The following is a 22,296-nucleotide window of genomic DNA, read 5'->3' as shown; positions in this document are numbered from 1 at the left end:
GTTATAACAAATTACAGAATTCGTTATAATAAATTCAACAGATTTGTTTTAACATATTAAAATCGTTATAAAAAATTCAAAGAAATTGTTGTAATGAATTAATTTCGTTATAACAAATTCGACAATTCGTTATATCAAATTAAAAAAATATTTTTATAGGTCCTAAATGGGCTTCCGTACTTTTCCCAGTAAATCATACAATATAAAACACATGTGTCAGACTCTGTGGTAACTTTTATTTCGAGTTCATATGGGTACCAACTTAAGAAGAGCTTTTAGTAAATTCAGAGTGATTTTAAGCAAAGTCATTTTCTTGATGACCAATCGTAAGATACATAAAATTTCTGTTTTTTATTGAAGAAGTAGTTCTCTATAGTATCAAAAATTCCTTTATTTCATTTAATCCGGCGGAATGCTTGTATAATGTGAAGAATTTTCGTGTGTTTTTAAGTTTTTTACTTATTTTTTTATATTTTGTAACATTTTGTCATTTTCAATTTGTTTTTTTTTTTGGTTTTGGAGATTTTTAGAATCTACATTTATTTTAAACCACTCCTAAAATATGCTTAAGCACAGTGCGTCTGAAGTTTCTCCTTGACTGTAAATAATTTTAAGTTTTAAAAATGTGCTTATAATCGGTAAAAAAAAAATCTGGACCTAAAATGTATCTTTGTATTGATTTCTATGAAGTTTTGCAATTCAGGATTTAAAGGGTAGATAGAACTCACCTATGTAAAAAAGGTTTTCAACATAGAATATATAATTTTGAAGAAATGTATTACAAATTACAACAGAATTTCTTAAAGATAAAAATTTATAGTGAAACTCTGCTATGGTTACATTACTAGTTATCTTAAATATTTTTCTTAAAATAATTTAGTACCTCAATTAAATTCGCGGCTGACTGCACATTCAGTCAAACATCCTTCATTGTGTAAAATGAGTGAATCAGATATGATTATTATTATTCGTTATAAAGTATAAGGAAGTTTTTTTAAATAGAGGGCATACATATATCAGCGAACAAAACTGATTTGAGATATTTATTACAACCTTAAGTACAAATAATTGAATCAAGATATAAAAGGCACAGTTTACAAGACTGCTAATTCAATACATATTAAAGGGAAAAAACAAAGTAGACTTAAATCATTATGTTTCAAAAAGTGATACCAGGTATGTCAAGATATTTATCATCGCAGAACAATTCAGAAGTACAAACAAGATTTTCTCGGCAATTTCTGATTCAAAGATCCTACCCAGCCGCTCAGGGTACTCAGTCTTTACGTCCTACCTCTAACACATTTCAGCCCTATGTTATCTTACACCTAAATGGTATGACTTATACAGTAGGCTTTGAACATGACTGTTGTTGTGTGTGCATTACATATTTTCTCAGCGAAATATATGAAATCTACATTGAAATCTAAATAAAAAATTAATATTCTACATAAATGTAGTAAATAGTAAATAATAAGAAAATTAAGCCATAATAAACACTGTTGGTAATGTGTATAGTTTATTGAATTCCAGATGGCATTTTTAAGCTTGGTTAGGTTTGAACAGATGATGCTGTAGTGATTTTATGAAGGTATGCATGCATGTAATGATCAGGATTTATTTGCGTTCTTTTTGAAGTCCTTGACCATAGCTGATAATTCTTTCATTGACTCGTAGATTCCTTCTCCCGTTGTTGCAACAGCTGATTGGATGAACCATTTTCTTGACGTCAGTTTGTGCAAACACATCATTTCTGTCATCTCTGGAGTTCTTATTGCGTCTATAAATAACATTATTATTTGAAAAATGTTGTATAAATAACTTTTAATAGATCAAAATAAAACTGCTAGTTTTCGAAGGTAAAATGCAAATGTACTAGTATATCATATTTTGAAAATATATAGAATTTTATTATTATATACAAATTTAATCAAAATAACAAACTTCCTTATGAAATGTTTTATTATGTGTAAATAATAAAGTACTTGGAAGATCTTGTTTGTTAGCAATGATCACCACTGGGACTCCATTCATGTCGTCATCTTGTAGAATTCCAAACAATTCTTTGCGTGATTCTTCTATTCTTTCTCTGTCGTTACTATCCACCACATACACTAAACCTTAAAAAAAAATCACGACGAACCATATTTTGTGTATGAAAAATCACTTCTCGGTCAGAATTCCAATAAAGTTATTTTTACTTTTCGGACTTATAAACTGACCATTAGATTTTTTTTCTTTGTAGAAATTTTTTTTTTTTTTTTCAGTTGAAGTCTGTCGAATGAAACGTTAAATACTAATAGTCCTCATGTGAAGGATTACAACATCCTGGCAAAATAAAAATGATCATTTCTCTGGTTTCTGAAAAAGAGCAGGCTCACAGGGGGCAGCCATGGAAATTAAAACCCTTCATAAACTGATCATATAAACTAAATTGACCCACTGAAATATAGCTGAAATACTGACGACCAATCAATTATTGTAAAAATACCCATGTGTATGTAAGACTTATTTTTTCAATCATAGAATATAATAATAGAATCATAGAAAAATACTGAAAAAGGTGTCCCCTAGCCTACCTTCTGACCCCTGGTAGTAGTGTCTCCAAAGTGATCGTAGCCTCTCCTGACCCCCCACATCAAACACAGTAAAGGTCACGCCCTTAACAGGGGACAGCGTCTCTACATTGAATCCTACAGTAGGTATATCCCTTATATGTTCATTCAGTTTGAGTTTGTATAAAATCGTCGTTTTACCTGCAAAGGAAATAATAATATCCGATATCAGCAGGAAATAATTCACAATATTTACAAATGTCATATAACTAGTAAATTTAAATAATGGAAGCTAAAATCAAAAAAGACTGTAAAAATAAATAGATAAAGATTGAAAAAAAAACACATTTATTTCGTACATTTGGTAAATATCGTTATGTAACATTTCAAAGTACAATATCTTTAAAAAACAATTTATCATACCTGAATTATCTAAACCAAGCATAATTATTCTAGCCCGTGATCCTGGAGAAAAAGACTCGAATACTTTCGTTAATTTGGATATAAATGAACCCATATTTTTTTTTAATCTTTTGTGATAAAAGAAAAATATGAGACTTTCTACATCCCTGCACGTGTATATATCCGATCAGTATTGTTTTACACCATACATTTCCACCGTGGCAGGTATGAAAAAACACCTTGTGAACATTAAAACCGAGATACTTCCGAATGTACCGTTTAAAAACAGGTATTTGAATATACCGGGAAGGAAAAAAACAACATACTGATTGACGTAATCAAACTTCATTGTATTTTTTATGTTATGAATTCGCAAAAGTATAACCACACAGAAATGCTAGAACACATTTTAGTATGAGAGGAAATTTTCGAAAGTGGGATGAAAAGGCCAGGAAACTTCGACTAAATGATGAAAGATGGAGGATCGATGCAATTTGATTGGTTGAAGCGTCATAAACCATTTATCCCAGTATGAAACAACGAAGAATGGTGCTGTTTACTTTCTAGAATCACTCTTCACCGGAAAGATTGCTGAAACCATGGTTTCAGACGTTGTGGAATATGCTTTGCGGGAGCATGTATAGTCAAGAGAGACTGTCTCGATGTGAGATTCTTCATGGTGTGGGGATGCATAGATGCCCCGGTTACGTATGCTTTAGAATAGATTTTAAAATACCTAACATCAAAACATTATGATAAATGTGATTCAATGAACGTTCAATCGTCACCTTTTTTTGAAACTACTTAAACCTTAATCACCTGAGTAGGAATTTTTTTGTTTTTGTTTCAGCTGATTCGTTACTCAAGAGCATACCCATACTTAAGAACAAATTCTAAAACATGGCAAGCTAGTGACAAATAAGTTCATGATACAATGATATAAACTCTTCAAAGTCAACATTTTGCAAATTTATACCGTTTATGGAGTCTTTGTCTCGCAGTTGATTTCATACTCAAGTGCATGCTCTACGAGCAATTGCTTAAACAAGGCAAAGTATTGACAAAATGAAATCAATGTTCAGTCTCATTTTGCAAAGTCTATGGTCGATAAAATCAACTGGTCAGCAAATACAATTTAGCTTACATAACTTAAATGTTGACTGATGTTTTTCATACAAATTGTTAATTAAGCCATTATTTTCACACCAAATTGTCTACTTTTTGTATGCCCTATCATGAAACGGAGAACACGATGCGACTAATCTATATGGTATGCTTACTCTTCCATTGTATTTTATTTCATCTATGATATTTTAGAGGTTTCTGATTGCTTTACGCTCGGTCTGTATTGTTTTGTATTGTTCTATATAATAGACTTTTGGCTTGGTTGCCCTTCGTTATCTTCATATTTCATTCAAAACAAATTATTACCAGATTTACTCTTGAATACGAATAACTAAAATTGCTAATAATCAGACTTAACTCAATATGAGTTAAGTCACGTTATGAAGACAAATAAAGATATATTGAATATAGTTGTATATCATTGAATATCATTGAATATTGTTGTATCATTGAATATCATTGAATTGAATATCATTGAATATTATTGTATCATTAAATATCATTGCAAATCATTGAATATCGTTGAATATTGTTGCATATCATTGAATATCATTGAATACCATTGAACTATCATTGAATATCATTGTACCCATTTAGTAGCAGTTATTCAATATACACTTTGGGTACATCATTGCATTGATACCTTATGCACATCATTGTGTTGATACCTTGAGTACATCATTGTATTGGTAATTCGTTTTGACTATTAATCAATAAAGCCATGACAAAAACTGCCAATCATTGTTAATCTATTTTGTTTACATAATCAGACTTAACTCAATATGAGTTAAGTCACGTTATGGAGACAAATAGAGATATGGTCCAGGAAAGATAACTCTCATGCAAATGTATATAACTGCTTAGCCACATCCATTACGCATGTGCATTTTGCTCTTCCTTTTCCATCTGTTATCCATTGAAGCTCAGCATCCCACTCACCCTGCCCATTCACCAGATTTTAATAAGTTGTTATTTTGTTTTGACAAACTTGTTGCTGCTGTCTTTGATTTCTTTTTTCAGTCGTCATCCATTCCCTTGGCTACCAACAGAAGAATGCGTTACATCCTTTTCCCTTGACTACCAGCAGAAGATTCCATTACATTTCCACTTGGCTACCAAAAGAAGAATCCATTACATTTGATTCCCTGGCTACCAGCAGATGAATCCGTTACATCCGTTCCACTTGGCTACCAGCAGAAGAATCCGTTAAATTCGATTCAACTACAGTGCACTTGGACTTCTTACGGACTGTGAACCGAATTAGAAGCTCGCTACTGATCCTGTTATCTTCCAGGGTCCGTGGCCAATAATTGGGCTTATGTCATTCTATGAACCTTCTACATCATTCACTGTTGAAAAAGTCGATGTAGTTCATGGTCCTGGTAATACATCGTTACCTGCTTATTGCAATGCAGGTATCATTGTATATCGTAGAATATCATTGTATATCATTGAATTTCATTGAATATTGTTGCACATCATTGAATATAATTGTATATCATTGAATATTGTTGTATCATTAATATCATTGAATATTGTTGTATCATTGAATATCATTGAATATTGTTGTATCATTGAATATCATTGAATTGAAAATCTTTGAATATTGTTGTATCATTTAATATCATTGCATATCATTGAATATCGTTGAATATTGTTGCATATCATTGAATATCATTGAACTATCATTGAATATCATTGCACCCATTTAGTAGCAGTTATTCAATATACACTTTGGGTACATCATTGCATTGATACCTTATGTACATCATTGTATTGATACCTTGAGTACATCATTGTATTGAAAATTCATTTTGACTATTAATCAATAAAGCCATGACAAAAACTGCCAATCATTGTTAATCTATTTTGTTGACATAATTGTTTTCTCGTCCCTTGATAAATACACAGATGATTGTACCTTCATTCAGACATTTTTGATTGTGTACAAGATTAAACTCAAACCATTTTTGCTTTTATGATCTCAGTAGTTAAATATTGATAATTGTATAAGATTTTTAAATGATTAATTACGAATAAAACGTGTGCATAATACATCTATTATCAATATTTCGATGAATACAATATATTCCCTTTACGCATGTTACAGGAAAATGGGAAAAGGCAAACAACATTTCAATTAATGTCTTATAGCAGAAAGTTACCATTGCTGAATATGGCAAATAATTCCTTCATTTGAGCGATTTCTGACCAAAGCATTGAACAAAACACTCGGTTCGCATTCATTAATCTTCTGTATGCAAATATCCACACCGCTTGCTTGGAACACTTAGTGGTTGCTTTCGACTGCATAGTTAAACTGAATGTGCTTCATTTTAGTCCTTTCTTATATTCTTTGACCATTGCTGATAATTCTTGCATTGAATCGAAAATCCCTTCCCCAGTTGTTGCGCATGCAGATTGAATGTACCACTTCCGTGACGTCAGTTTGTGTAAGCACATCATTTCAGCTACCTGTGAGGTACTTAGAGCATCTACAACGAAAGATGAACGAAAAATGTTAGAAATGTTATTATTAATATAAAGTAAATTAAAGAATAAAAAGATTATTAATAAGTAATACAGAATTAATAAATACGTTTGAACACAAATACATCTTATTGAATATTGAATTTGAATCTTTTTAGAAATACATTTAATATAACATCTTATTGCTTATTGATGCTGGGGCTAATAAACATTGCAGGAGTTTTTTTCTGCAAGCTTGCAATTGTTTTCCCTACATTAATAATGAAAGAAGTATTTGATTGTTTGTGTTATTTTTAAGTTTAAGATAGGACGTACTTGGAAGATCTTGTTTGTTAGCGATAACCATTACGGGAACTCCTCTCATTTCGTCAGTTTGAAGGATTCTGAAGAGTTCTTCTCGTGATTCTATGACTCTTTCTCTGTCGTTACTATCCACCACGTAAACCAATCCTAAACAAAAGAATGAAGCAGAACAAATTATGAAACATTAAGATCCATTGCTAAAACAAATGTTTTTAATTTTTATTATTATTTTTTTTTTGTAAATCATAAGATAGACACACATAACCAACACTTATCTAAAATGAACATGAATTTTTGATGAAATATAAAGTTTAAAACTTTTAAAAAGAAATCTTACCCTCTGTTCCTTGAAAATAGTAGTTCCACAGCGGTCTAATTTTATCCTGACCGCCGACGTCCCATACAGTGAAGGACACGCCCTTCACTGGGGACACGGTCTCCACATTAAATCCTATGGTGGGAATGGTGCACACATTTTCATTTAGTTTAATCTTGTACAAAATTGTTGTTTTTCCTACAAGTAAAATGTCTTCAGTTTATATATAAAAATTTTACTTTTTTAATTAAACAAAAAAATTGAATTTTATTTCATATACGTACAATTTAAAATAAGTTAATTTAATAATATCATATCCGAATTTGAATATTTGATTTGATACATGAAATTGTATTACCTTTGTCCTTAATCACAGAAGAATTTTTCAAACCAACAAAATAAATCTACTGAATTTCGTTTACAATGAAAAATTTTAAAATTCTTTTGATTTAATCCATGAAAAAAACTTTTATCCTCAACCACAGAAGAAAATACATTTTTTATTTATTTATTTTATTTTAAATCTTTGTGATCTTACCTGCAGCATCTAAACCAAGCATAAGAATTTTGGAGGGTGATCCAGAGGAAAAAGACTCGAAAAGAGTCGTTAATTTAGATAAGAATAAACCCGTGGTTCCTAATATTTCTGTTCTATTTAAGAAATGTAGATTTTAGCTTCAGCTTTAATTTAGTTTGTATGCTAATATGGTTCTTTTTATATACATGTACTAGAGCACGGACAGGTTTAAATCTACACGTTATATTTAAATGCTGGTTTGGTTAACGATTTATTTCCAGCGTGTAAGGTATGACGAAACATCCTGGTTGTGAATGAAAACATAGACCGAGGTATTCCGAATGAGTCGATCAATACCCGTTCCGAATGTTATATTGGTCGTTCTGTAAACGTTCGAAAAGGGGGAAATGTTCTGATTTCAATATTACCGTTTTTCAAAAATTTAAATTTTTATATGTGTGGAAATTATAATGTGTACAGAAAATTTCGAGATTATAAGCCACAATAAGATTTGTTAAAGCTCATTAAATAATGAAGTTGGTTAAATTAAACCTTTCATGTATATTTATCCTGGATCAGATAAAAAGTTAAAATTAGAAAATATTTACACTTATAATATAAACCATTATTGAAAAGAGTAAACGTTTTGACGTGGCTCTTTCTTTCTCTCTTCATGGAAATGAATTTATACTAGTATACCGTTTTCTGTTTTTTCTCTTCACATGCTCCACACAGCTTAGATGTTGTGAAACTTTCTTATTTTTTGCTTTCATCTAACCCAGTGTGTAGATACTTGTCAATACTTTTACGTTTAAAACAGCCTTCTTAAATTTATTTCCAAACTACTTACTCCTCACCAAACAAGGAGAAAAATCAAAGATATTCAAAATATGCAACATATTTAAGAAGTATAGATTTTAAAACAAAAGTCCAAAGAACATTTGGATATATAAACATCAATAGCAGTATAAAACACGTGACATTTAAACAAATTTTCTACGCTTTATTCATGTACAACCATTCCTCGCAAAAAATTTAAGAACAGACCTCATACACAACTGTTTCTTTTGTGATTGGTTAGATATAAAATTAACTCGTTAAATGTCATTTTCATTCGACATAAAAAACCTTGAAGTTATACTAAAAGTACACTGAAATTTCTCATTGATGTCGTCTATGTATATACCGGTACATGTAGGTTTTGGTGACCAGGTCTTCCAACAATAGGTTTGGATTAAATTGGGAAATAATAGTGCTAAGTACATGAGCCTGTGTTCAGTTTAGTTAAATTATTCATGTCAATTTGGTTATATCATGTTATAGACCCTATATGGTAATATCTTTTTATGCAAAAAGAAAAACATCTTTAATGTCCAGAGAAAAGGTAATGACCTTGACCTGACCTTGCCTTTAATATAAAACGGTTAAACTTAATCTTATTGATACCACCACTTAGTGATATTGTCTTCTTGATTCTATGAAAATTACATTAGTTTTTAAATCGAACAAAATGAGAAGAATCCTACATTAAATGCCCTAGATATGACAATTTGAGGGTAAAATATATCAAAAACTACATGTATTATGCCTGTCGTCCAAATGTTTATAAACTAATACAATTTATTATTGTTGTCAGGCTCAAATACAAAGGAAGTGTGTAACCCTTGAAAATATATATGTATATTGTATTTTTACCTTTGAGATGTTCAAGTATCATCAACAAATCAGTCAGTTGCTTGTTTGGCTAAAAAAAGACTTACTCGGAGCATGCTTTTCGAATGTTTGGAGATATAATAACCATACGCAGATGATAATGTCAGTTTAGTTATTACTTATTAGTCAGTAAAAAATCCAAATTTGAACCAGATCTAATTTTAAAAGGTCTTAAATATGCCCCGATCCTTCAACTGGCGTCGGATTTTCATAAATATTATGGATTCTGTTGAAGATTACGCCAGACGATGTCCAAATATGAAAAAAAAAAGTTGACACTTTGTCAGAATGGATTAAATGTATCAGATCCTTGTTAAAATCACGTATTAAAAGTTTAGGGGCAATATGAAAACCATCTATCCTTCTGTATTCAATAATCCAGAAGAGAAAAAAAGAATTAAATAGATAACATGATCAATACGTACTGCTTCCCGCTGACAAAGCAGATAACAACATTGTCTTCGTTTGTAAGGATCGATATATAATCGTTATATAAATTGTATTTTAGAAAAATTTGGATTTAATTTTGGTGGTAATTCAAATTATACTCATAGTTCCCTTTCCAAGGAGGAAAGTCTTCAAAATCATATGCCAGCTTTGAATATTTTTAATATCTCAAAGAACCAAAATGAATTTGAACTACCATTTATATAATTTGAAATCACAAGATTTCACCAAAATCAAGAGCTTAAAAACTTCCTTTCTAACTTTATACACAAGCATTCCCCACAATAAGTTAAGTCCAGGCTTTTTGATATCATTGACAGCTGCTTTTTTAATTAAAATGGAACTTGTAAATTTACTTACCTTGTCATTGGTCATCTGCAAATTTATTTTGGTAAAAAACATTCTGATTGTACACACAAGTACTCTGAAGTTTACATTAAAAAGATGATTGAGTTTCTGATTGAAAATATCTATGTCGTTTTTGGAGATCAGGTCTTCCAACAATCTGCTGGAAATCCCATGGGTTCCAATTGCGTCCCTTTATTAGCAGACCTAATTTTGTATTCATATGAAGCAGAATTTGTGCAAAATTTTATCTGGCATGAAAAGAAGAAAACACTTGCCGTGGCCTTCAACTCGACATTTAGATATATTGACGACATATTGTCAATTAACAATGGTAATTTCCATTCTCATGTCGATACGATATATCCCGGTGAGCTTGAGATAAAAGATACCACAGAGTCTGACATATCTGTTTCATATTTGGATGTTTTACTTGAAAAAGACGTTAATGGTAATCTAACAACCAAACTCTATGATAAACGTGATGACTTTTCTATCGTCAACTTCCCTTACTTATGCAGCAATATACAGTTGTAACTTCATCACCTGCATACGGAGTTTATATATCTCGGGTGATTCGATACGCAAGAGCATGTTCTATGTATGAACAATTTCTAAAACGGGGTAAATTATTGACAAACAAGTTGATGAAACAAGAATATCAGCAGTCTCGTTTAAAGTCATCGTTTCGTAAATATTATGGTCGATACAATGACCTTGTCAGCAAATGCAATTTATCATTGAGTCAAATACTGACTGACGTTTTTCACACTAATTGTTAGTCAATTATTTATACACGCAAGGGACGCAATCTAGGAAAAGACAATGGTAAAGGTTAAAGGTTATACTGCTAAACACAGTACAAATATTAAAGATACAGTCTGAGGTTGAAGCATTTTTTACGCTGCTCGTCTACATGTTAGTCCTACCTGTCGCAAATTCTTGCCTGCAATGATTGCGGAATGATTGTGGACCACCATAAAATCTAAATCTATCGCCAGTAGAGGAATTTGGCATGAAATTGAAAGGTCACCCACAAGCTCCAAGAATCCAAGCAGCTGACTGATTGCGTTGTTGGAGAATAGAACAACCTTCTGCATGCAATGGAAACATCAGAGAAAACGCACAGCGACGTACGTCTTAGAACAATACACATACACAGATTATTAACTTTTCTGAGTAATACAACATTTATGCAAACATTATAGCCACTGCAGGAATTATTATACCAATTGTATCACACTGACCCATGTTTCATGTAAAGTTCTAAACGACATTTTACTGAAAAAAGACGTCTACAACTGATGCATAATGTCGTTGATACCAAACATCAAAACTTTATGAGAAATGAGTTTCAATGAACATTCATTTTTTTTGTTACTACATATACCTTAATCACCAGCATAGGAAAAAGTTTAGTCTCAGCTGATTTGATACACAGCATTCCCATACGTACAAACAATATCTAAAACATGGCTAGTGACAAATAAGTTTATGATACAATGATATCAACTTATTTAAAAGCCAATATTTTGCTTACTTTATGGTCAATACCGTCTGCAGATGAAATCTATGTCTCGCAGTTGATTCGACACCCTAATGCCTGCTCTACGAGCAATTGCTTAAACAAGGCAAAGTATTGACAAAATGAAATCAACCGTCTCATTTGGCAAATTCTATGGTCAAGGCAATCAACTGGTCATCGAATACAATCTATCATTAGCTTAAATGTTGACTGGTGTTTTTTTTATACAAATTGTTAGGGCATTATTTCCAAATCAAATTGTGTACGTTTTTATTTTGCCCGATCATGAAACGGAGCACATGATGTGATTAATCTAAAGGGTATTCTTACTCCATTGTATTTTTTTTTTAATTCATACAAAATTTATTCACGAATAAAAGTGAATGGGATTAGGCAGTAGGCAAAGCCTATTTTTGCCCTCCATAGTATTTAAACTCACGTCCGATATTTTAGAGACCGTGTCTCTCTTTGCTCTACTCTCGATCTGTATTGTTTTAATGGACTTTTGGCTTGGCCACCGTTTGTTATCTTTATATTCCATTAAAAATTAATTATTACCATTATGATATTTATTCCTAAATACGTATAACTGAATTTGCTAATATTTCGTTTTTTCGTCCCTTCATAAATACACAGCTGATTGTGACGTCAGTCAGACATGTTTGTTTGCGTAGAAAAATAAACTCAAACAATTTTTGCTATTTGAATCTCAGTAGTTTAATAAATGATAATTGTATAAGATATTATATTCATTACCACCAAAACGTGTACATAATACCATCAATATTTTGATGACAATTTATTCCTTGTATCCATGTTACATGAAAATGGGGGGAAAGGCAGACAATATGTCAATCAATGTCTTATAGAAGAAAGTTACCAATATTAAATACTAGTGAATATGGCATATAATTCTTTCATTTGAGCAATTTCTGACCCATTGAACAAAACGTTCGTAGTCTGTGCCCTGTGTTAAAACATTCATCAATCTTCTGTGTGCAAACATCCACACAGCTAGCTTGCTTGGAACACTTAAGTGGTTGCTTTCGATTGCACATTTAAATTGAATGTGCTTCATTTTAGTCCTTTCTTATATTCTTTGACCATTGCTGATAATTCTTGCATAGAATCGAAAATCCCTTCCCCGGTTGTTGCGCATGCGGATTGAATGTACCACTTCCGGGTCGTCAATTTGTGTAAGCACATCATTTCAGCCACCTGCGAGGTACTTAGAGCATCTACAACGAAAGATGAACTTATTTAATGTTAGAAATATTTTCTATAAAGTAAATTATCTATAAAGTAAAGAAGAAAATTCTAAGTTGATACATGTAATTATAAGTATACAGAATTAATAAATTACACAAAATAACACAAATATATCTTGGAATTATTGAATGTTGAATTTGAATCGTTTTAGAAATATATTTATATTGATCTTATTGCTTATCATTATGCAGGGGCTAACGAACATTGCAGGATTTTTTCTGCAAGGATCTTATTGTTATCCCTGCATTAATAAAGACTCAAGCAATTTATATTAATGTTTAGGTTATTTTATAATCTATTTTTACCAATTACAAATAATAGAGATACTGTTTAAAAAGTTTAAGATAGGACGTACTTGGAAGATCTTGCTTGTTAGCGATAACCATTACTGGAACTCCTCTCATTTCGTCAGTTTGAAGAATTCTGAAGAGTTCCTCTCGTGATTCTATGATTCTTTCTCTATCGTTACTATCCACCACGTAAACCAATCCTAATAAAAAAAAAAGAATGAAGCAGAACAAATTATGAAACATTAAGATCCATTGCTAAAACAAATGTTTTTAATTTTTATTATTATTTTTTGTATATCATAAGATAGACACACATAACCAACACTTATCTAAAATGAACATGTATTTTTGGTCAAATATAAAGTTTAAAACTGTTAAGAAGATACTTACCCTCTGTCCCTTGGTAGTAGTTGTTCCACAGCGGTCTAATTTTGTCCTGCCCCGCGACGTCCCACACAGTAAAGGACACACCCTTCGCATGGGACACGGTCTCAACATTAAATCCTATCGTGGGAATGGTACACACATTCTTTTTCAGTTTTATCTTGTACAAAATCGTTGTTTTTCCTACAAGTAAAATGTCTTATCTTTATATTAACTTTTTGAAACTATTTTAATTAAGTAAAAAAAGTTAAATCTTAATTCATTTAGAACGAAAAATAAGTTAATTTATCGGAATTTGAATATTTGGTTTGATAAATGAAATAATCTTAATTTGTCCTTAATCACAGGAAAACAATTACATGTATTAAAGAAAATATATTCATTTCTTCTACAATGAAAAAAATGAGTTAAATCTAATTTCTGCGAATTTGCTGTTTTGATTTCTTCCATGAATTCACTCTTTTCCCTTAATCACAGAAGAATATACTTAGTATATTAAAATTCATATTTCTTTTTTATTCTAAATCTTTGTGATCTTACCTGCATCATCTAAGCCAAGCATAAGAATTTTGGAGGGTGATCCAGAGGAAAAAGACTCGAAAAGAGTCGTCAATTTAGATAAGAATAAGCCCATGGTTCCTAATATTTCCCTTCTATTTAAGAAATGTATAGAGTTTGGCATCAGCTTTAATTTAGTTTGTGTGCTAATATGGTTCTTTTCTTTACTTGACCAGGGACATGTTTAAATCTACACATTAAAATTAAATGCTGGTTTGGTGAACGATTTATTTTCAGTGTGTAAGGTATCATGACAAAACACCCTGGTTGTGAATGGAAACACAGACCGAGGTATTCCGAATGAGGTCAACCGTTCCGAAAGAAAATAAAATATGTTAAATTGGTCGTTCAGGATAAGTTCCAAAAGGGAAAAAGACTGTTCTGAGTTAAATGTAACATTTATCATAGGTTAGAAGCCACAATAAGAATTTTTAAAGCTCATTCATAAAATGAAAATGAAGTTCTTACATGTATAATAATCCTGGATAAGTGAATAAGTTAAAATCAGAAAATATTCACACTTAACAAACTTAAAGGCCATAATTTAATAGAGTAAACGAAGCTCGCTTCTTTCTCCCTTCATGGAAATGAATTTATTCTTAGTATATCGTATTCTGTTTTCTCTCCACAGCCTTCACACAGCTAAGATGTTGAGTAACTTTTTATTTCTTGCGATGGCACGTCAAATTCACAAAAATGAGCTAAACCTAGTTTCACAATTGATAAACTAGGTTTATCGACTGTAAACTTATTGAGTTTATTTATTGAAGTAAATGACAAACCGTGAAAATATAAAATATTACATATCTTTATCACAATATTGCACAATCTGACCCCCAGCACCATAATGTCATTGTAAATTTTATACATAGAAAAACATTGTAAATTTTATACATAGAAAAAAGGGGGATCAACCAGTAGACTAATTAAGAAAAACAAAACTTTTGTATAGTATACATGTATCTTAGTTGACCCCCTAAAACTACTAGTATTTTTAACGGTTGTTAAATATAGTTTACGAATGCTAATCTTTGTGTATCCGTCTGTAATAGATGTTGTTGATAAACTTAGATTCACGTATGTAAACTATAATTTACAATCGTGAACTATAGTTAAGAGTTGTTAATCATAGTTTCACAAATCGTGAAAATATATTTATCAGATCGTTAACTATAGTTAAGCGTTGTAAACCAATAGTTTACAAATCGTGAAACGTATTTATCAGATAATCTATGTTTTGCAATAGCAAATGATCCCATTGTTTTCAGTGTTAAGAATAGTTTACGGTTCTGAAACATAGATTATCGGGTTAACTATGGTTTACGGATGTAAAACATAAATTAACGTTGTTAACTATGGTTTACAGTCCGTAAAATATAGTTTACAACCATAAACCTAATTTATCGACTGTGAAACTATGATTAGATCATTTTTGTGAATTTGGCGTGCCATAGCTAATTGCTTTTTATCTTAACCAGTCTGTAGATACTTTTCAATAATTTTACGTTTAAGTCAGCCTTCTTTACTTTCAAAACTGTTTACTCCTCATCAAACAATTGACTGCTGTTAAAGTGAAAGTTTAAACGTATTTCAAATATGCAACATATTAAAGAAGTGGATTTTAAAACAAAAGTCCAAAGAACATTCGGAAAATTTAAACATCAATAGCAGTAAAACACGTGACATTTAAACAAATCTTCTACACTTCATACAATCATTCCTCGCAAAAAATTGAACAGATCTCATATACAACTGCATGCTTCTTTTGTGATTGTTTAGCTATAAAATTAATTTAAATGTTAAAAGTAGTTTTGATTCTTCATAAAGTTCATTTAATATTAAAAGTATTTTGGAGTTCCTCAATGAAAGCGTTTATGCAGTCTATATATGTAGGTTTTGATGAACAAGTCTTTCAGCAAAAGGTTGGAATTTAATTGGGGAATTGATAGTGCTACTATATATATATGAGTCGACCTATTTTTATATTCTCTTAAAGCAGAATTTTTTTTCAGAAACTTCTTTACAAGAAGACTCCTGCTATGGTCTTTAATTCGACATTTAGATATACAAACGACCTCGTTTGATCAATTTAAAACAGTTTCTCAATAAATCCCAGTGAACGTGAAGAAAATATATTTCACAGTGATACATTTGTTATATTTCGACGTTTAACTGCATTTAAACAATTAGGAAGAATTATATCTAAATTGACATTTTGTATGCATTGTAATTCTGACATCAATTTCGTATATGTATGGTATTGATGTCTTTCAACTGACTTTGTGATGTCTTTTATTCCAAGTTCACTGGGATATACATGCACTGAATTGACATATGAATGGAAGTAACAATTTTTTATTAACAATACGTATTCGATATTATACAATTATGGACTTCAGTGTAGGTCTATATGTGGTTATAAGGACTCACGCCAATTGATATTGACCGAAGACACGGAAAGTGATAGCGACCGAGCCTTCACTTCAAGAAATGTGCTGCAGCACGGTGCCTCTGAAATTTCTCTGTTATTGCAGTTAACATTTTTGTAAATAAAGACAAGGGTTTCCTGGAGCATTTCTGGTATCTGGACCCTGGAATGTATTTTTATTTGTAAGGATTTTTTTTAAGTTAAGGAATCCAATTTAGATACTCAGTAGTTTATTTCAAATTCACCTTGGTTGACTCAAAATAGAATGTTCAAAAAATAAACACTGAAATGTGATTTTATCATTTTAAAGAATTTTGTCTCAAGAAAGTGATCCGCGGGTTAAAAGTTTGGTTTACTGACGTTGCATTAAAACCAACTTCTTCTAAAACAAAGTTATAATATTAATGAATCTTACAAAAAAGACAAAACATTTGTAAACACACTTTATCGTTGGGTGGTTTTTTCCCTAACATATTTTAAACCATTTGTTCAGTCATCACTTTCATAATAAATTTACTGCGAAGTACTCAGTAACCTTATCAATACATAGGACTAATTTGAGGCGTGACCAGTCTACAGAGGATGTTGGCTCCTCCAAGGCACCTGATCCCACCTCTAGTATTACAATCGACAAGTTTTTTTCATAATTTCTTTGTTTTATTGTAAACTGACTTTATTGACTTTACTGACTGCTCACACATCCATATTTTTACCCTTTACTTTCTACTAGTCTGTGTTTATATGATATCCATTCTAAGTGTGGTTATACAGGTTAATTTTTTTTCAAACGCTAGAAATTTCAACACCGTTTAGTTTTGAGTTTGTAATTTGCATTGGGAGGGGGGGGGGTCATCTAAATCTTTCGTGTCAATACGTTGTTTGCTACAACTTCTATTTGTTGATTTGTTTCTGAGGTAGTTTAGCCTTTCTGAGCCTAACGGAAGGCCATCTTATTCATTGTGATAGACCAGCTGTTACATTGTAAGTCGCCTAATAGGGACCTGATGTTTAATAGATGAAACGAAACAAGAACATCAGCATACTCGTTTAACGTCATCATTTCGTAAGTTCTATGGTGGATACAATGACCTTGTCAGCAAATACAATGTATTATCATGTCAAATGCCGACTGATGTTTTTCATTCTAATTGTTAGTCCATTATTTATACACTGAATTAACGACAGATTTTTCCATTATTTCCTGATCAAGGAGCACACGGTGGGTGTGAACGGTCGGCATGGGATGCTCATTCCTCCATGGCATCTGATCCCACTTCTGACGTTTTGCTCTGCTCCTATTTTGTATTGTTGTATGGACATTTGAACTTTAATACTTTTCGTTATATCCATATATTTCATTCCAAAGAATACAAGTTGAGTCCTAAACAGTAACAAATAAAAACAAGGACACAAACAACTTCTTGTTCTTCATTATTATTCTCATAACACAATGATGAAAGCCTTTTATTCCATATAATTGTTTTGATATCACCATATTGCAAACAATACATAAAGGCTCTCACTGTTAGCAACAAGGGTAGATAATTATAACAAATCAAAGGGACGCAATCTGGGAAAAGACAATGGTAAAGGGCAGAAAGGTTTTACTGCTAAACAAAGTACAAGTATTATAGATAAAGTTTTGAGGTTGAAGCATTTTTGAAAAAAAAACATCTACAGTGAATATAGGGTTGTCAACCAGGTTGATATATCATGTATTACTAAATATTTTCAATTTTGATCATAGATGGTATGTAATATGGTAGCTATAGAGTTTCATAATAAAAAGAAACATGCTTACTACTAGTAACAATGTCAAGAAAAAAATTTTTAAATCTCCATACATTTTTCTAGAGAAATGGCATGATTGAATCGTTTTGACCCAGTTCATTTACTAGTAAAATTTTACTGTGAGCTCAGCACAAAATGATGCGGAATGTAAGGAGATAACAAAAATAAAACAGAGAGAAGAAACTGCATAAACAATTTTTTAGATTTTACAAAATCAGAAAGACATCAATGATGAATCTCAGTATTTTTATCACACATTCCTTGAACATTCACACTCATCCATTCTTATTGCCTTTGTTCAGCATTTGATTCTTAACTGGTACAAAATATCAGCAGTAAATGTAGTAACAATCATGTATGTGATGAAAATTTCTTCTAACCAATTAATTCCAAGTACATATATATCTCTGACTTTGTTTATATACTGATACTTTTTATTTTTGCATAATAAGGGATTATTGCTTTCTTGATTATTACAATTAAGTTTTCAGATTAAAAGTAAACTTTCCTTGTTTTATAATAAAATCTATACATCCAGATTACTAAACTACATGTATCTTGTATTAATTCATTCATGAAACACCTCAATGCTACTGTTAGGCCACAAAGAATTAGCTTCTCAGACATCACCACATGCAAAATAATTTTTTTAATAAGTTATATTCCCTTTATACACGATATATTTCCTGCTATAACAATATCCATATAATCGATATATTTTTGTATAGCATTGTTGAAGATCACCGAGCGTCAAATAATACACAAATGAAAAGGATAAGACTTTTGAATTATTCATCCTATATGCAAGATAATTGTGTGTCCAAATAAAGGTAAAATAATTACTGGTCTGTTTGGTTATCTATCAACATATAAAGGAAAAAATAAATCTCAATTCACCTCATAATTGAATTGTTCAAAGTTCAACACTTGCACAAGGCCAATCTATTCATATGAGGTGGATCTAACAGTTTAAGAAATATATTATAGCATTGATGCATCAGCACTTTTTTGAAAAAAAAAATTATGTATTCTCTCTCTCTCTCTCTCTCTCTCTCTCTCAATAACTCATACTTCAACAACTTCACTGAACTTAAGAAATTTGAAATGCAAACTGCAGTAAATACATCTGAACACAAATATGTATTCCATGTGTCAATGTATAATTATATGGAGGATGAAAAACTGGTCAAGAAAGCACGAAACATGAATTACAGAATGAGTGATTCTGACCCATTTTGGCCCTGAGCATTTTCACTGCCCTACATAGATGTATGGATGATTTAGCTGCTTGATCAATCATTATTGATAGAAATTGGCAAAAATGGGTTCCTGCCATTGTCTCTCTGACTGGCACACTGCTGGCAACTGGCAACATGAGAATCTGTCTCTCTCTGTGTGTGTTACACTTCAAATACTGAAGTTCGTACACAACGGACACAACTGTGTCCAAATCACCAGTTTCACATCGTTTTCACTTTGTCTTTTAACATTTCCTTTAATCGTCTTTTTGAGAGGTCATATCTGAAAATAAAAAGAGGGTTTTTTCCCTATCAGCATTGACAATGGTTTGTTTATATCTATTGCATTTGCCTTAAAGTATTCTGCTTCTTTGAGATAATATAGTATTTTGTTACATGTAAATAAGCAGTTTTAGATAATTATGTCCATTTTAGATACATAGTTGAAGAAAAAAATGAGCCTACACCCATGAAATGGATGGGTTTCTAAGATTATTTTCAACACTCGAGTTAATTTTGGTAAGTCCTCATACCAACTATCAAGGCATTACAAGTACAATTCAAAAAATTTTTGGGTTTTACTGTTTTTGTATTTCTATATTGGAGTATTTCATTACCTAAATGTATTTGCAAAAAAATTGTAATATACATTTATTGCATGATAGTGGGGGAAATATAAAGACTTATTCAGCCAAGAAAATCATATATAATATTTCTTGGCTGAGTATGTTTCCCGAACATTCATGCAATGAATTGTTTATTATACCGAAACAAGCAAAACCTTTGAAATAAACATAAACTTTCAAATTCGGCACCTCTCTCAAATTCATTTACCTTTTTACGTAAAGTTACTATAAAACCCTTTGTTCAACACATTATCATCAGTTTTGTGACGTAAACCAGGCTATTGTGACGTCTACTTCTTTCGGGAGTTTTGGTTCAACGAACGAGAACTATAGTGTGGGAAAATACACTAGGTGTTCCGAAGAGGTGGAATATGATGAAAAGCGTGCCGACGGCCGGGAAATATGAAGTTTTACGGCCCGATCACATGATAACTTAGAACCAATCAGATAATGCGTTATTTAGAATATTTATAATGAGGTATAATAATGTTGGTTATTCCATAATGACAGCCAAAAAAACTCACTACCAGGAACAAGTAATGTATAATGACAATAGTTGGCACATGATAATAATTCCTACCTGGCTCGTATCGTTCTGATTTCTCTATCCTCGTCGTCTTTGAATTTCTGCAGTATCCCCCGTAACACAGGCTCTGGTATCGCAATCAACTGTTCAACCTGTGAGAAGTCCAATATATTTCAGAAAGAGACTCAAAAATGACCAAAAAATGTAACACACCGGTAATATAAATATCTAAATTAAATCACCCTGGAAAAATTTCAGAATGAAATATATATCTTACAATATTTTTAAAATCCTGAAACTTTCATTTATACAGCTGGAGTATCCTCCCTTTATATACAAACATGCCCTACCTCGTGTGGTAAGCTCTGTTCCACCTTGACTGGTTCTTGTTCAATCACTTCCTCCTCTTCTTCTTCAACCACAGGCTGAGTCACTAGCGAATTTTTCCTGACAGTCAGGATACGGTCCTTCAGGTAAATCTTGACCCCCGAGGTCTCGTCTGGACCCCGAGCTATCCTCTCCAACAGAGGGTGATCTGTTTCCTTTAACAGTGTCTCACCTGCAGAGAGAAAATTAATTTATTTTACACCATTCATATTTTTTAAAAGTAATTTAGTGTTTCAAATTGGTCATTAGATGTTTCTTTGCTTCTATGAATTCTTAACGTTTTTTTAAATAGACAGCTGTTTATGCTTTGATGTCTTCTATGAAATACAGTAACAAATCAAATACAGCTTTCATGATTCAAAGGTCATCCTGCCTTCAGAGAAACTTTTTATAAAGTTGTTAAAGCTATTTGAATTCCCAACAAACACATCCTGTTTGTGTGTGTGTTTTTACAATGTCTTATCAACTGTCATCAGTGACACAGGATTTCTGTATTTGTTGTTGTTGTTTTCATATGAAAAACTTCTCCTCGATGAACAACCATGCATTGATTTCCTTTTTTTAAAGCCATGCAGGTTCCTAATTTATGTTTGTACTATTGAGATAGACAATAAGATCTAAGTCTGTTTTACACACCTTCAGTCTCTGATACGAGGTAAAGCGAGTATTCTTCAGGCTGGTTCTCTATCTGAAAATAACCAGATTAAATTATTACCTACCCCTCTCAAATACCTGCCTAATAAAAATCAAGAGTACCCATCATAATCTACTGCAGAATTATTATTGCTCATAGCAGACCAATGTTCCTTGATTTCATGTGTCACCCTTACCCACGAATTTACATGTCCTTTAACAATATCTAAATTAGACCAGATACCTTCATTGAATCTTTTGTATACATGTATACAAGTAATCCATGAAATTTTGTCCCCATGAACCAGTTAGATTTTGCTTGTCTATGAACAATTTTATTGGCTCTAACAAATTTTAACAAGAGGCCCAGGGGCCACAGCGCTCACCTGAGCACATTGGGCTTGAATTTAACCCCCCCAGGCATTCAT

The 22,296-nt window shown here is 31.7% G+C and overlaps 4 protein-coding genes across 4 annotated transcripts in view; all 4 read right to left on the bottom strand.

Moving 5' to 3' along the window:
- Window positions 1-1,092: 1,092 nt before the first annotated feature.
- LOC134249252 (uncharacterized) lies at window positions 1,093-3,297 on the bottom strand. The gene is made up of 4 exons (XM_062731620.1): window positions 2,979-3,297; window positions 2,580-2,756; window positions 1,986-2,120; window positions 1,093-1,780 (listed from the first exon to the last, which is right to left on the bottom strand). Exons 1-4 carry the CDS (start codon window positions 3,070-3,072, stop codon window positions 1,611-1,613), a joined length of 576 nt encoding a protein of 191 aa, XP_062587604.1. The 5' UTR covers window positions 3,073-3,297; the 3' UTR covers window positions 1,093-1,610.
- A 2,826-nt stretch (window positions 3,298-6,123) lies between these two features.
- Window positions 6,124-7,860, bottom strand: LOC134249255 (uncharacterized). Its single transcript, XM_062731625.1, has 4 exons — window positions 7,730-7,860; window positions 7,213-7,389; window positions 6,888-7,022; window positions 6,124-6,577 (listed from the first exon to the last, which is right to left on the bottom strand). The coding sequence occupies exons 1-4, from the start codon at window positions 7,749-7,751 to the stop codon at window positions 6,414-6,416; spliced, it is 498 nt and encodes a 165-aa protein (XP_062587609.1). The 5' UTR covers window positions 7,752-7,860; the 3' UTR covers window positions 6,124-6,413.
- Window positions 7,861-12,710: 4,850 nt separating this feature from the next.
- On the bottom strand, window positions 12,711-14,543 carry LOC134249251 (uncharacterized). Its single transcript, XM_062731619.1, has 4 exons — window positions 14,222-14,543; window positions 13,688-13,864; window positions 13,363-13,497; window positions 12,711-12,976 (listed from the first exon to the last, which is right to left on the bottom strand). Exons 1-4 carry the CDS (start codon window positions 14,361-14,363, stop codon window positions 12,813-12,815), a joined length of 618 nt encoding a protein of 205 aa, XP_062587603.1. The 5' UTR covers window positions 14,364-14,543; the 3' UTR covers window positions 12,711-12,812.
- A 3,539-nt stretch (window positions 14,544-18,082) lies between these two features.
- LOC134249249 (ras association domain-containing protein 2-like) overlaps window positions 18,083-22,296 on the bottom strand; it is a 22,554-nt gene continuing 18,340 nt past the window's right edge. The window contains exons 8-11 of the mRNA XM_062731618.1: window positions 21,872-21,923; window positions 21,199-21,407; window positions 20,903-21,000; window positions 18,083-19,979 (exon numbers count right to left, since the gene is read on the bottom strand). Of these exons, the coding sequence (XP_062587602.1) occupies window positions 19,919-19,979; window positions 20,903-21,000; window positions 21,199-21,407; window positions 21,872-21,923 (420 nt within the window). The 3' untranslated portion in view covers window positions 18,083-19,918. The remainder of the gene's footprint in view (window positions 19,980-20,902; window positions 21,001-21,198; window positions 21,408-21,871; window positions 21,924-22,296) is intronic.

Source organism: Saccostrea cucullata, unplaced genomic scaffold (assembly GCF_032062105.1).
Source record: "Saccostrea cucullata isolate Sc308-1 unplaced genomic scaffold, CSIRO_AGI_Scuc_v1 ctg1757, whole genome shotgun sequence".
NCBI classification, from domain to species: Eukaryota; Metazoa; Mollusca; class Bivalvia; order Ostreida; family Ostreidae; genus Saccostrea; species Saccostrea cuccullata.
Note: the sequence above shows the minus strand (reverse complement) of the source record. Positions and strands in the feature narration are given on the sequence as shown.